Source organism: Gopherus flavomarginatus, chromosome 3 (genome assembly GCF_025201925.1).
Source record: "Gopherus flavomarginatus isolate rGopFla2 chromosome 3, rGopFla2.mat.asm, whole genome shotgun sequence".
Classification (NCBI taxonomy): domain Eukaryota; kingdom Metazoa; phylum Chordata; order Testudines; family Testudinidae; genus Gopherus; species Gopherus flavomarginatus.
In genome coordinates this window covers 81,767,773-81,781,559 of record NC_066619.1, presented here as the reverse complement: position 1 = coordinate 81,781,559, position 13,787 = coordinate 81,767,773, and the positions used below count along the sequence as shown (strand labels likewise).

Here is a 13,787-nt window from a genome sequence, read left to right as displayed (position 1 = left end):
GGGATTCAAACTGTGCTCGGCGTGCCAGAAGCCGATGCCAGTAGGGGTCCCCACGACTCCTGCCTTAAGTGCCTAGAGGAATCCCACCTTGTTGACAAGTGCTGCATTTGCAAGTCATTTAAACCAAGGACGAAGAAGGAGCGGGACTTTCGATTGAAGCAGCTCCTCATGGAGTCGGTACTTAGTCCTGCAACATCGGTACCGAGCGCCCAACAGACTGCCTCGGTAAGGAGCTCCCCTTCGGCACCGGATCACTCCAGTACCGAGAAGGAATCCCGGCACCGACCTCTACCGGCACCGACTCCTTGGCACTACTCCTTTTCCCCGACTGGGAAACGACATAGTGCTCCGACTCCGGCCTCTCAGAAGGAGCACTCGTCTAAGACAGTTCGTTGAGCACCGTCATCTGCTGCAGCACTGTTGAAGCCGGCACCGCAGATTGCAGCTCCACCTGGCGCGGCACCATCGATTCCGGTCCCACAAGGGCCGTTGAGTCCGGTGCCAGACAGCTCCCTGGCTCCGGCTGTGGTTGAGCTTGTTCTCCCTTCTACGTCGGAGACCTTCTCTATGGCAAGGGAGCTCATTGCTATGACGGAGCCGATATGTCCTCAACCCCCTGCACCGCTGGTGCGGGTTGTTCAATCCATCGGCAAGCCGGCCTTCATAAGGCCTCCTTCCGTCGGTCCACCGGAGAGACGTCATTCCAGATCACGGTCTCGCAGACGGTCTCGATCATATCGTTCCCACTCCCGGCGCCGCTCGCAGTCCCGGCACCGCTCTCCATCGCGGTACCAGTCACACTCGCAGTGACATTCAACATCTTGTTCACGGACAGATACTCGTACCGTGTATTCTGCAGTCACTCCAGGCGAAGGCACTCGAGATCCCGGTTGACCTCCTGGCACCGGTACGGTAGAAGGTCCCGGTCCCGCTCGCGGAACCTCCATAGCTCCTGGTACCGCTTCCCGGGACCGCCCCGGGATCGAGCATCAAGAACAGTGGTGCCCTCCCAGGGTTTCTCGGCACCATCGTGGCCTTCGAGACACGCATCAGTATCGTCTCAGGCTGGCAGTGCATCCTACCATCAGGAGGGGGAATCTGATGTTCCCAGCCAATATCCGCCGGGACAAAGCCACGAACAAGGGCCTCATCACTGGTTATTCTGGACACCATGGGCATACCGCCAGGCCCAAGGTGCCCCATCAGTGGCTCAACGCTCGGCCCTGTCAGAACACCGGGTACCAGAGGGGACAGTGAGCCGCCCTCCCCCTAAGGGCATGGATGAGGCTCCAATTCTCTCTGCAGTCACCGAGGTTCCACCTGATGCAGATGATGCCCCTCAAGGGCACAACACACCTCAGGACCCATTGGTCCCGGGCCTCTCCTCCTTCTCCTCACCTGATGAGGCGGTAGCAGGAACATCCTCCTCAGGCCCTCCACCAATTGATCTCAGAGCCCATCAAGACCTCTTGAGGTGGGTGGCCCAGAATATGAACTTGCAGATGGAGGAGGTCACTGAAATAGAGGACCCAGTCATGGACATCTTATCGGCTGATGCACCCACTAGAGTGGCTCTCCCATTCATCCGCACTATACAAGCCAATGCGGACACCATTTGGCAATCCCCAGCTTCAATTCCACCTACAGCTAGGGGAGTAGAGAGAATATATATGGTCCCCTCAAAGGGGTACGAATATCTCTACACCCACCCACCTCCCTGCTCTCTGGTTGTCCAATCGGTGAACGAACAGGAGCGTCATGGCCAGCAAGCATCAGCTCCTAAGGCGAAGGAGGCTAGACGCATGGACCTCCTAAGCCACAAAATATACTTGGCTGGGGGCCTCCAACTTAGGGTGGCAAACCAACAAGCCCTCGTAAGTCAGTATAACTTTAATACGTGGGTGTCCGTGGGGAAGTTTACGGAGCTTCTTCCCCAGGAGTCTCGTCCAGAGTTTACGGCCCTGCTTGAAGAGGGTAAAAAGGTAGCAAGAACCTCCCTCCAGGTCTCTCTGGACACAGCGGACTCGGTTGCCAGAACTCTGGCATCCGGAGTGACGATGAGGTGTATCTGTAGGCTCCAGGCTTCAGGCCTTCCCCCTGAATTGCAATAGACCATTCAAGATTCACCCTTCGAGGGCCAGGGCCTTTTCTCAGACAGAACCAACCCCAGGTTGCAAAGTCTAAAAGACAACCGGGTCATAATGCGTTCGTTGGGTATGCACACGCCAGTGACCCAACGAAGGTCCTTCCGGCCCCAGCCACACTGCCCTTACAACCAGTCTAGGCCGCATCAGGATGCTACCAGAAGGCGTGGCAGGGGGAATCGGCGGAGGCAGTCTGGTCCTCAAGGAACCCAAAGACAAGTGCCTCCTAAACCACCAACGGGGCCCAAGCAAAACTTTTGATGGGATGCTCGAGGACGGCCCACCAGTTATCCTACCGGATCCTTCTCCCTCCTTTTTCAACCACCTTTCCCATTTCCTCCATGCCTGGTCCCAGCTAACCTCAGATCGTTGGGTCCTCCGCACGGTGGAAGCAGGATACCACCTCCAGTTTGTTTCAACCCCCCCCTTCCACCCTGCCTACCTGTCCCTCTTCAGGGACCCCTCTCACGAGCAAGTCCTCTTACAAGAGGTCCAGGCGCTCCTAAAACTGGGAGCCATAGAGGAGGTGCCAGAAGACATGAAGGGCAAGGGATTCTATTCCCGCTACTTCTTAATTCCCAAGGCAAAGAGAGGTCTACGACTGATCCTAGACCTGCAAGAACTCAGCAAATTCCTGATAAAGCTGAAGTTCCGCATGGTATCCCTGGGGACCATCATCCCATCCCTGGATCCGAGAGACTGGTATGCTGCCCTCAATATGAAGGATGCTTGTTTCCACATCGCCATTTATCCACTACACAGACGGCACCTCCGTTTTGTGGTCAACCACCAACACTTTCAGTTCGCGGTACTTCCCTTTGGCCTTTCTTCAGCTCCAAGGGTCTTCACCAATGCATGGCTGTAGTAGCTGCCTCCCTCTGGCGTTGTCGAGTACACATCTACCCATATCTCAACGATTGGCTTATTCGAGGGACTTCCCAGTCACAAGTATTGCAGCACCTGTGCATCGTCAGAGACCTTTTCGGGAGCCTAGGTCTCATGATCAACACAGAAAAGTCTACTCTGACACCAACGCAGAGAATAGACTTCATCGGAGCTGTTCTCAACTCGAATCTGGCCAGAGCCTGCCTCCCTCCCTCATATTTTCAAACGATGGCTTCGATAATTCGAAGTCTTCAATCCTTTCCGACAACGTCAGTGTGCACTTGCCTCGGCCTAGTAGATCACATGGCCTCCTGCACCTTCGTGACCAAGTACGCGAGACTACGTCTCCGTCCCTTCCAAACCTGGCTTGCTTCAATATACTGTCCACACAGAGACAGTCTGGATTCGGTGCTCACTATCCCCAGGAAGGCTCTCGACTCCCTCACTTGGTGGTTAGACCCTTCTCTGGTTTGCCTTGCGCAGGGATGCCTTTCCACCCACTGCAACCCTCAGTGGCCCTAATCACAGACGTGTCATCTCTGGGTTGGGGTGCCCACCTTGGGAGCCTTCACACTCAAGGTCTCTGGTTGCCCCAAGAGCTGGCCCTGCACATCAACGTGAGGGAGCTGAGAGCAGTCCGTCTAGCATGCCAGGTGTTTCGGGACCATCTACAAGGCCGTTGTGTATCAGTGTTCACGGACAACACAACGGCCATGTTTTACATAAACAAGCAGGGCGGAGCACGCTCCTCCCTCCTTCGTCAAGAAGCCATTCGCCTCTGGGACTTTTGCATAGCCCATTCTATCGATTTGGTAGCGTCTTTTCTCCCAGGAGTCCAGAACACTCTGGCAGATCACCTCAGCAGGTCCTTCCTGTCTCACGAGTGGTTGATACGCCTGGACGTTATCCATTCTGTTTTCCGGAGGTGGGGCTTTCCCCACATAGACCTCTTTGCCTCTCGAGAGAACAGGAAATGCCAGGTGTTCTGCTCCTTCCAAGGACTCTCCCTGGGCTCCCTCTCAGACACATTCCTGATCCCGTGGAAGAGGCACCTACTTTATGCCTTCCCACTGTTTCCGCTCATCCACAGAGTCCTACTGAAGCTCTGCAGGGACAGAGCCCACCTGATCCTCATTGCTCCAGCATGGCCGAGGCAGCATTGGTACACCCTGTTGTTCGACCTCTCAGTGGCAGACCTGATCTCCCTGCCACTCTGGCCAGACCTTATAATGCAGGACTTCGGCAGGCTTCACCATCCGGACCTGCAGTCCCTTCTCCTCATGGCGTGGCTGCTGTGTGGTTGAGCCAGTCTGAGTTGCATTGCTCTGCCTTGGTACGACAGGTGCTCTTGGGCAGTAGGAAGCCTTCCACGAGGACAACATATCTCGCCAAGTAGAAGCGTTTCTCCTACTGGTGCACTCAGAGTAACTTAGTCCCCGGACAGGTATCTGTCCCCACTGTCCTGGATTACCTGTGGTCCCTGAAAGAACAGGGCCTGGCGGTCTCTTCTATAAAAGTGCATTTGGCAGCTATTTCCGCCTTCCACCCGGGAGAAAGTGACAGTTCAGTCTTTTCTCACCTCATAGTTTCCAGGTTCCTTAAGGGATTGGAGCGGTTGTATCCTCAAGTCAGACGCCCAACCCCTACCTGGGATCTAAACCTGGTGCTAGCCAAGCTTATGGGTGCCCCTTTTGAGCCTCTGGCCACCTGTTCGCTGCTGTACCTCTCCTGGAAGACAGCCTTCCTTTCGCTATCACCTCGGCAAGACGAGTATCGGAGCTTCGGGCTTTGACAGCGGATCCCCCGTATACGGTATTCCACAAGGACAAGGTACAGCTGCGACCGCACCCCTCTTTCCTCCCTAAGGTGATGTCTGCCTTTCATGTCAATCAAGACATCTTTCTCCCAGTCTTTTTCCTGAAGCCGCACTCATTGCGTCGGGAACAACAACTGCATACCTTGGATGTCCGCAGGGCTCTCACCTTTTATATTGAGAGGACCAGACCCTTCCGACGTTTGCCTCAGCTCTTCATAGCGGTGGCAGACAGGATGAAAGGCATGCCGGTCTCTTCCCAAAGAATTTCATCTTGGGTAAAATCCTGCATCCGAACATGCTATGAATTGGCTCACATTCCGGCTAGCCATCTCACTGCCCATTCTACTCGGGTGCAAGCCTCATCTGCCGCTTTCCTAGCCCATGTCCCCATCCAGGAAATATGTCGTGCTGCTACCTGGTCATCGATTCACAGTTTTGCCTCACATTACGCATTGGTTCAGCAGTCCAGAGACGATGTAGCCTTTGGCTCAGCAGTTTTGCATTCTGCAACGTCTCACTTCGACCCCACCGCCTAGGTAAGGCTTGGTAATCACCTAATTGGAATTGATATGAGCAAGCACTCGAAGAAGAAAAGACGGTTACTCACCTTTGTAACTGTTGTTCTTCGAGATGTGTTGCTCATATCCATTCCAAACCTGCCCTCCTTCCTCACTGTTGGAGTAGCTGGCAAGAAGGAACTGAAGGGCCGTTGGGTTGGCAGGGTTATATATCCGGCGCTATAGCGGCGCCACTCCAGGGGGCGACCCAGCCGACCCACCGAGTGTTGCTAGGGTAAAAATCTTCCGACGAGTGTGCACGCGGCGCGCGCACACCTAATTGGAATGGATATGAGCAACACATCTCGAAGAACAACAGTTACAAAGGTGAGTAACTGTCTTTTCTGATGGTACAGAGCAGATGGAAACTTAAGCACCCTTAGGTTTCCCCCTAAATAAGTGGAATCTCTGTTGCTTTATCCACCCTCACTTCCAGTGCAAGAGACCATTCCACAAAAAAGGAAATGTGGCTGGGGTGTGTTTATACCATGGTGATTCATAGATGTTGGAATAGCCCCTAGGAGGCAGTTGGCAGCCAGGTGTAAGAAAGAACAGTCTTCAGATCCTAATATTGTGTAACTGAAAATAGTTTGATTGCCGTGACATAACTTTAATCCTCAATAAGGCTGGAGCTACCTTAATAAATTAAGAACTTCAACTTCTTTTTGTGCTTCATTTCACATCAGATGTAAATGAGTGTGATGTTTTCCCGGGTGTTTGTCCCAATGGACGTTGTGTTAACAGCAGAGGATCATTTCACTGTGAGTGTCCAGAAGGCTTGACGCTGGATGGAACAGGTCGAGTGTGTTTAGGTAAGAGCATGGTCACCTCTCACTGTTCCTTAGCTCTATGACTGACTTCTCATGTTCTTTGTACAGTTTAAAATAATCCTACAGTTTCTCAAATGCATTGTTCCTTGAAAGGTATTTTTTTTAACGTTCATGTATATACTTTAACTTATGTCTGTTTAATATTTAACACTTGTCCCAGCTTAGGGAGGTCTATATAAGAGGTGCTAAAGATAGACATCCAGTTTAGGACTTGTCTTCACTGCAGTGTTAGCTCAAAGTCTAGCTCGAGTGTTGCCTCTACCCTGACTCCCTTGCATACACAAAAATCACTCAGATGAAGAGGCATTTTAAAGTTGAGCTAGCTAGCCTGTCATAGGGTATGTGTTGAAACTTGAGTTCTGCTGATGCTCATGCTAGTAATGCAGTTGGGATGCAGCAAATCTATGCTGCTAATCCAAACATTCTGTGCAGCTCAGGTGTTATTTTGGAGCATATTGAGCTAGGCTTATCTGAAAGGAAATGGCTTGTCTTTACTGCAGTGTTAGATCAAGTTTTTAGATTTCAGCATTTAGTCAACAGAAGAAACTGACACTCTGACACAGAAAAGAAGATCTTTAGGTATCAAAAAATATAAATCTCTGTGATTTAAAAAAAATTAATCAGTTGAAGTTGTATTATTCATTGCTTCTATTAACCCCTTCATTCTTGAATTAGTTGCAGTGATGAGCAGAGCATGTCACACATGTGGCTCATGGGAGCTAAGGGACTCAGGTTCAAGCATAGTTATTACAGAGGAAGCAGCACATTGTTCTTCCTTGTGGCTCAGAAAGAAATACTAAGTTTAATACATAATGCAGCTATTATAGTAATGTGATTTTCCTGATCAATGAGTCAGTGGTAACATTATATGTAATTTTCATCTCCAATCTAGAAGTAGGGCATGGCACACCCTTGCAGAAAGGCCTTAGCCTATACTTCTGGATTAGGGGAAGAGCAGTGGACCTGATCTGTCCCTGCCTCATATGCAATGTGACACACACAGAGCCACACAGTTTTAGGCCATCTGGACCTTCTGGAAGATAATCAGTTTCTATCTGGAAGTTCTAGCTGGTTCAGAAAGCATCATTCTGCTTGTGGCAGAATGTGTTATTAGGGCTCATTAATCTGCACTGCCTGGTTGTCTGTTTCCAGGTGGAGTGTAAGGTAATAATTTGATCCATAAAGTCCTAAATGTCTTGGGACCTGCCTATCTGAGAGACTGCCTCTCTCTCCAGGCCATATTGCCACAGTTATGATCAGAAAAGGCCTTTGATCTTGATTCTCCCCATTGTAAAGGATAGAGTCTGCTTGCAAAGCATTCTCTTTAAAGGACCCTTTCCTTTGGAATGCTCTGCCCCTCAAGGTCTGAAATAGTCTGCATATGTTGACATTCTTGGCATGCTGTGAAGCCCATGTGTTTTCAGGATGTTGATGAAGGGCTGAGAAGAGGCAGTTGAAGGTGGGAGTTGCTTGGTGGTGGTTTTAGTCTGTGCTACTCATGTGAAAGATGTGATCTAATGATGTAGGAGACTGGGTGTGAGGAAGTAGCACCCCTGCTTCCGTTAATTTTTACATTATATTTCCTGTATTATTATTGTTCTTAAATGTCCATTGAGGTCCACAGAGCTTTCAATGTGCTCCATTTGATGTGGAGTTTATATAGGACTGATATCTAAATAAATAAATATAAAAACTCTTTAGAACTCTACCATACAAGTTTAGGCCCCATTCCCTATCTCATCATGGTGGGTTGTGGAGACTCACAGCAACAATTCCAAACACTATGAGGGGAGTTTCCCAACTCAAGAGTCTCTGTAGCTTTTGTATCCTTGCATAAACTAATGTCTTTTAAGCAACTTTTGGTCCTGATTGCATACATATGCCTCAGTGCTTGGATACTATTGTAATGAGTGCTGTATTAAAAACAGAGATAGTATCAGGAGTTGGATGCGAGATCTGAAGTTGTTCCATTTGAAATGAGAATATTTTTCAAAGGATAGAAAAGGAACATTTTTTCCATTAGAGAACCTGCATTTTACATAACTGAGAAGCTATAAAATCTGCATTCATAGGCCCCAAACTCTTATATAGTATTAAATAAGACTTTTACCTTGCAATTTAAATGGACATTTATTAGCAAAGGCTTGGCAAACTACAGTAATGGACTTGGGTGATTTGTGATTAAGTACATGTTTAAATTAAAAGTCTGAAACTTTTTCATGACACCCTCTTCACCTCTGTCCAACAGCTGTGAGCTTCGTACTGCTGCTTGCAAGTTCCCTGTTTGGAAATGGTACGGGACCAGTGGACGCAGATGGGGAAACTGGCAGCCAAAGAACTATACACTTTGAATAGATTCTGGAGTTTATATGGTTTTAGTGGAGTTAGTGCAGTTCTGGTGGCTGAAGTATGAAGAGCAACATTTTGACTATTTTCTAAGAAGGAAATTTTTTTTTTAAACAGCATTTTGTAGAAACCAGCTGATTTGCCTTTTTGGATTTTTGGCTTAGAGTGAAAAATGCATTTAGTTAAAAATTGAAATCAGGTTTCTGGCAGGTACCAGGTTAAATAATTTAAAAGTAATGATTTTATTTCAATTTTTAGAAATTCTCAGCATGGATGACTGTGGCTCTCTAAGAGATTGTCCAAAGTGATGTGCTCCAATAATTTTAAATTGTCCTAGTTTTTCAGCCACTGTCAAAGTTGTGAGCTTATAGTGCTTTTTGGAGGCCTCTACTGTTTTATTGCTATAGCCATTACATCTGCACTTTCTGTACATTTCTCCTAAGAAACTCACATTCGTTTTGGAAGTAAGACAGTCAGAATGTTGTTATAGCAGCTCAAAACATTGAATACATTTAAAAATGTAATATCCAAAGAGAGAGAGAGAGAGAATTAGAAACAACATCTCTTTTGGGAGTGGAGGTGGGGACTTAATTAAGAGGAAAAATTCCACCTGACAAGTCTAGGAAACAAGAAAATAAACCTGTGCTGGGCAAGTCAATGGACTCAGGCAAGAGAAGTTGTCCTTAAAATTATTCCATTGTGATATATTAGAGGTACTGACTTGCCTTGGAGGATGTGGACTGTTGATGAGGGTATAACAAGCCGGCTTACAGCTTCTGTTACCAGGTTTAGGGTGGGTTTCTTCATAGAAATATATTTCCTCTGATATAGTGAACTTGAGAGAATATATATTTCATACATATTCTTACTCTTAGTTTTATATTTGTTTGCTTAGCTCCCCATCCACTCTGGCCATTTATATAGGTTGAAAAGAGCTGAGCTCTTTTGAAAATCTGGCCCTTAAAGCTTGATTTTGTACAGGACATGTGTAGAGTGTTACACGTATAATAAGCTCAAGGTCAGGGAGGAGAGTGCAGCATTAATGGGAGCACTAATGCTCAGCTGCTTTGTCACTCCTGCGCAGAAGCAGGTGTAAGACTAGAGAGAAAAGTGTGCTGCTAATTTTCTCATTAGCTTGATGAGCATCACACTTAAGTGTTCTCTGACATGCCCATGCCCTATACCCAATCCATTTTTATCACAGTAAGAGCTCAGCAGCAAAAGCTCTCGAGACTTATTTTTCAGTCGTTTTAGAGTACTCTGCCTAGTGTTTAACCACACTTGCACCTATGTGCTCACTCAGACTTGATGGTGCAACCCACCTTGCATTCCCTACTCTGCATCACACTTGGATTTGTAGGATCAAGGCCTTCATATTTTCCTTTGCTTTAAGAGCAGTTGCCGTGCTTCAAGGAATTTCCCTCCACCTCCCATTAAAGATTCCAGTTGAGCACGTTGGTAATCCTGTTCATTCTATGTTACCTATAGTTCTGTTTATGCTCTTAATTAGCAGCAGCTGATGTGAATCAGTAATTTGCTTTTCGGGGGAGTAGGGGAGCTGAAGATAACGTAGAGGATGTAAGGGTGAGGAATTGTTGGAGGAGGATTCAAACTTTTGTATTGCCTGATTTGCTGGTAGTAGTTTATACTGAATTATGTGTTGCACTTTAGTAATTAATTCTGGGCATTAATTCAGTTTATATTTTTAAGCTATTTCACTTACAGCATGGGGCTTAGTGCTCCTTTTTTAGCATGTGTATATAAAAATCAGAGCTTTGATAAGAACTCAGATATGCATATAGTGAATGTTAATGTAGCAAAGAAGAAGGAAATGACTCAAAATGCAGTCTAGCCAATATGTTTGTTTATAGTGTGTGCTTCGATTTTCCCATATTTGTTTGCTCACAGAAAATCAGGATGTGTTTGTGTAATTGGCATCTTTATGTAGTTTTGTACAGTAGGTTTGGCTTAGACTTTTTTCCATGCTTGGTAATATTATTTCCAGCATCTGTAGGAAATGTTTACAAGAAGCAGTGTGATGCTTACAGTTGGTGGATGGAGGTGAGAACTGATATGAGGGACTTTGATTTTAAAACAGCTTATATTACAACTTTACCTTAAGTCCACCACTTCATTTTGCCAGGGTTTAACCAATAAATGTCAGTTTAAATTACATGGCATAAGTCTTGTATTCGACTAGGCAATTTGGGCCACATGATACATGCCTGAAGTAAGTTTACTTGCTGCAAACTGCTTAATGTACTACAGTGGTTTTAATGAAATCGAGTGTGTATTAGCTCAGTTGTGTGAGCAGAAAATTATACATCTTGAAGGGGCATGGAAACCATGAGGATTACATTTCCAGTTCTTACATTTGTGTTGTAAATTGTTTAAATTAAGATGCATATACAGGAAATTTACACAGGAAATTTATATTATTTTGAAGGATTTGCATGGAAAATATATTTATAACTCATCTATGTCATTTTTAGCTCTTCCATCTTCCCTCATCAGTCCTTCATTTCACCTGTTGAGCATTAAAAAACCCAGACAATGCTTATTAAAACCTAATTCCTGGTCTAGTCTGTCATATGACAAATTAATGCAACATATTTTGTTTTGGAGCTGTATATTGGTTTTCTGTCCATATCAACAATGCTCTTTGTATCATAGTCTGAGTTGTGTTATTTACACAATGCATTTGTCTTCGTGTTTTTCCTTCCACACTGTATCTGTCCCTCTTTTCTGTAGAATACACTGTTTCTTAAGGTCTAATCTAATTTCCATTGATGTAAATGAGAATCTTTCCATTAACTAAACTCAGTGACTAAAGTTCTATTGACCTGAATGGGCATAGGAGCAGGCCCTTAGTACTTACACTATTCTACAGTTGCTAAATCATACATTGGTACTGGCAGAGTTCTGGAATGCTAACAGACTTGTCCATCAGGTTTCAATATGTATGTTTAGAAAAGTAAATCTGGGAGGAATCAGAACTGGAAAGAGAAATTAATAAAATTAAATCAGTATTATGAGCTCAGAAGAGTCAACCAGACTTTCTTTGCTTTGTTGGAAAAAAATAAATAAAGATATAGGTTAGTGACAAACTTTGGGATATGCTGTTATGTATTTTCTTGAAATTTCTATAACTCAGTGCAGAGATATGATAAGCCCCTTGCCATGCCCTTTGGGCTTATACAGCTAGCCAGATACATAGGAAATGGGTATTTCCAATATGCTTGGAATCAGTACATATGTATGTGGATGTCTTGGCGATGACGAATCTTTCATTAAACTTCCTGAACAATATCATAGAGGCTTACAGTAGCATGTTGTTAACATTTCTGTTATGAACGCTATTTGTCAGGTATTCATGACTTGAACTTAAAAATTCCCCTCCATGCTAGATATTACCATTTAGGGGCTTAGCTATAAAATGAATTTTTATATTGATTTAATCCTTTAGATTAAGAAACAACTTTCTTTAAAAAAAATGTATGCTATTTCTTGGCATGATGAAAAATGCATAAGAGATTTGTGAAAACAGTGAGACATTCTGACATGCTCTACTGGGAGATTTTTATCATATGTGGTGTGTATAACACTGCAGCTTATTTTTAATGGGTGATCGGGTAAGTTTGGAAAAATGTACACGTCCTGTGTGTCTTAAAACATGCGCACGCGCGCACACACCCACACCCCTACTTATGTAAATAAGATACGTAATAATTATCTAGATAGTACAGTATGCAAATGTGGATTTTGTTGGTCCAATTGGTGTACCTTTTTGGTAGACCCATCCATTTGGATACACATTAGAAAATTTTTCCCTGAATGTGACCGTAAATGAACTTCCATTAAAGTATTCTAGGGATTTGTTTGGGGGTTTTTAATGTTACTACTTTGAGCTTTTAACACAAGGCCAACAAAAACCAGAGAACCAGCACCAAATTTTGCTTAAATCTTCTGAATTCTTCAATATCCAATATCACACATTTTAAAGAATAGCTGATTTTTACTATATATGCCATACCATATTTATAAATTAGAGTATCTCTGAACAGTGAATAAATATAGTTCTTCTTCAAGTGATTGCTCATATCCATTCCAGGTAGGTGTACGTGCCGCGCGTGCACGTTTGCCGGAAACTTTTTACCCTAGCAACTCCAGTGGGCCGGCAGGTCGCCCCCTAGAGTGGCGCCACTATGGCACTAGATATATACCCCTGCCGGCCCGCCCGCTCCTCAGTTCCTTCTTACCGCCGTGTCGGTTGCTGGAACTGTGGAGTGCGGCTTGCTGTCCTCCACGTACCTAGCTCTCCTGTACTCTGTTCGTAGTCATAGTTGTAAGTAGTTCATAGATAGTTTGATAGTATATTAGTTAGTTGTGTATTATATATAGTTGTTTAACTTGTTCGCGGGTGGGCCATTGCCCTTCCCGGCGCCCGGCACCGGGCTCATGCCTGGCTCGCCGGGCTTCAAGCAGTGCTCGGCATGCAAGAAGCCGATGCCGACTAGCGATCCCCACGACGCGTGCCTCAAGTGCCTGGGGGAATCGCACATAAGTGAGAAGTGCCGTATATGCAAGGCCTTTAAGCCTCGCACAAAGAAGGAGAGGGATCAAAGACTCCGCGCTCTCCTAATGGAAGCGGCACTGACTCCAGCACCGGCGGCGCAGCCGGTCACTTCTACTCCGGCACCGGACCGCGCCGGCACCGGCAAGACTCCCTGGCATTGACCATCCCCGGCACCGGGAGCAGATCCACGACCCTCGGCGTCTGCAACACCATCGAGGCAGGCCCGAGTGGAATGCCCGGCACCTACCTTGGCCGCGGCACCGCCTGCAGGGCTGCTGTCGACTCCGGGTCCGGAAGGTCCGTCGAGTCCAGCCCCTCCTAGCTCCCCCTTGAGATCAGGGGTCGAGCTGTTAGTCCCATCTACACCGGAGACCTTTGCCTCGGCACGGGACTTGATAGCGCTAACGGAGCCATCGCAGCCTCAGACGGCACCCCCAGGACGGGTAACCTCCAGAGGCAAACCAATGCTAAGAGCGCTGTCCCCAGAGTCCCGGCACCGATCGCCCCGGAGACATGAACGCTTGCGCTCGGGGCGCCGCTCGCAGTCCCAGCACCGTTCTCCCAGGCGGTACCGGTCGCACTCGCGGCACCGATCAGTATCTGCATGGTCCCGGTCTGGCTCCTCTTACCGCC

At 46.6% G+C, this 13,787-nt stretch overlaps 1 protein-coding gene across 4 annotated transcripts in view; it reads left to right on the top strand.

Moving 5' to 3' along the window:
- The window catches only part of FBN2 (fibrillin 2), a 265,113-nt gene that overhangs the window by 148,764 nt on the left and 102,562 nt on the right, over positions 1–13,787 (top strand). For all 4 annotated transcript variants that reach the window (XM_050945536.1, XM_050945537.1, XM_050945535.1 and 1 more), the window contains one exon: positions 6,089–6,214. In XM_050945536.1, coding sequence (XP_050801493.1) covers positions 6,089–6,214 — 126 coding nt within the window. The remainder of the gene's footprint in view (positions 1–6,088; positions 6,215–13,787) is intronic.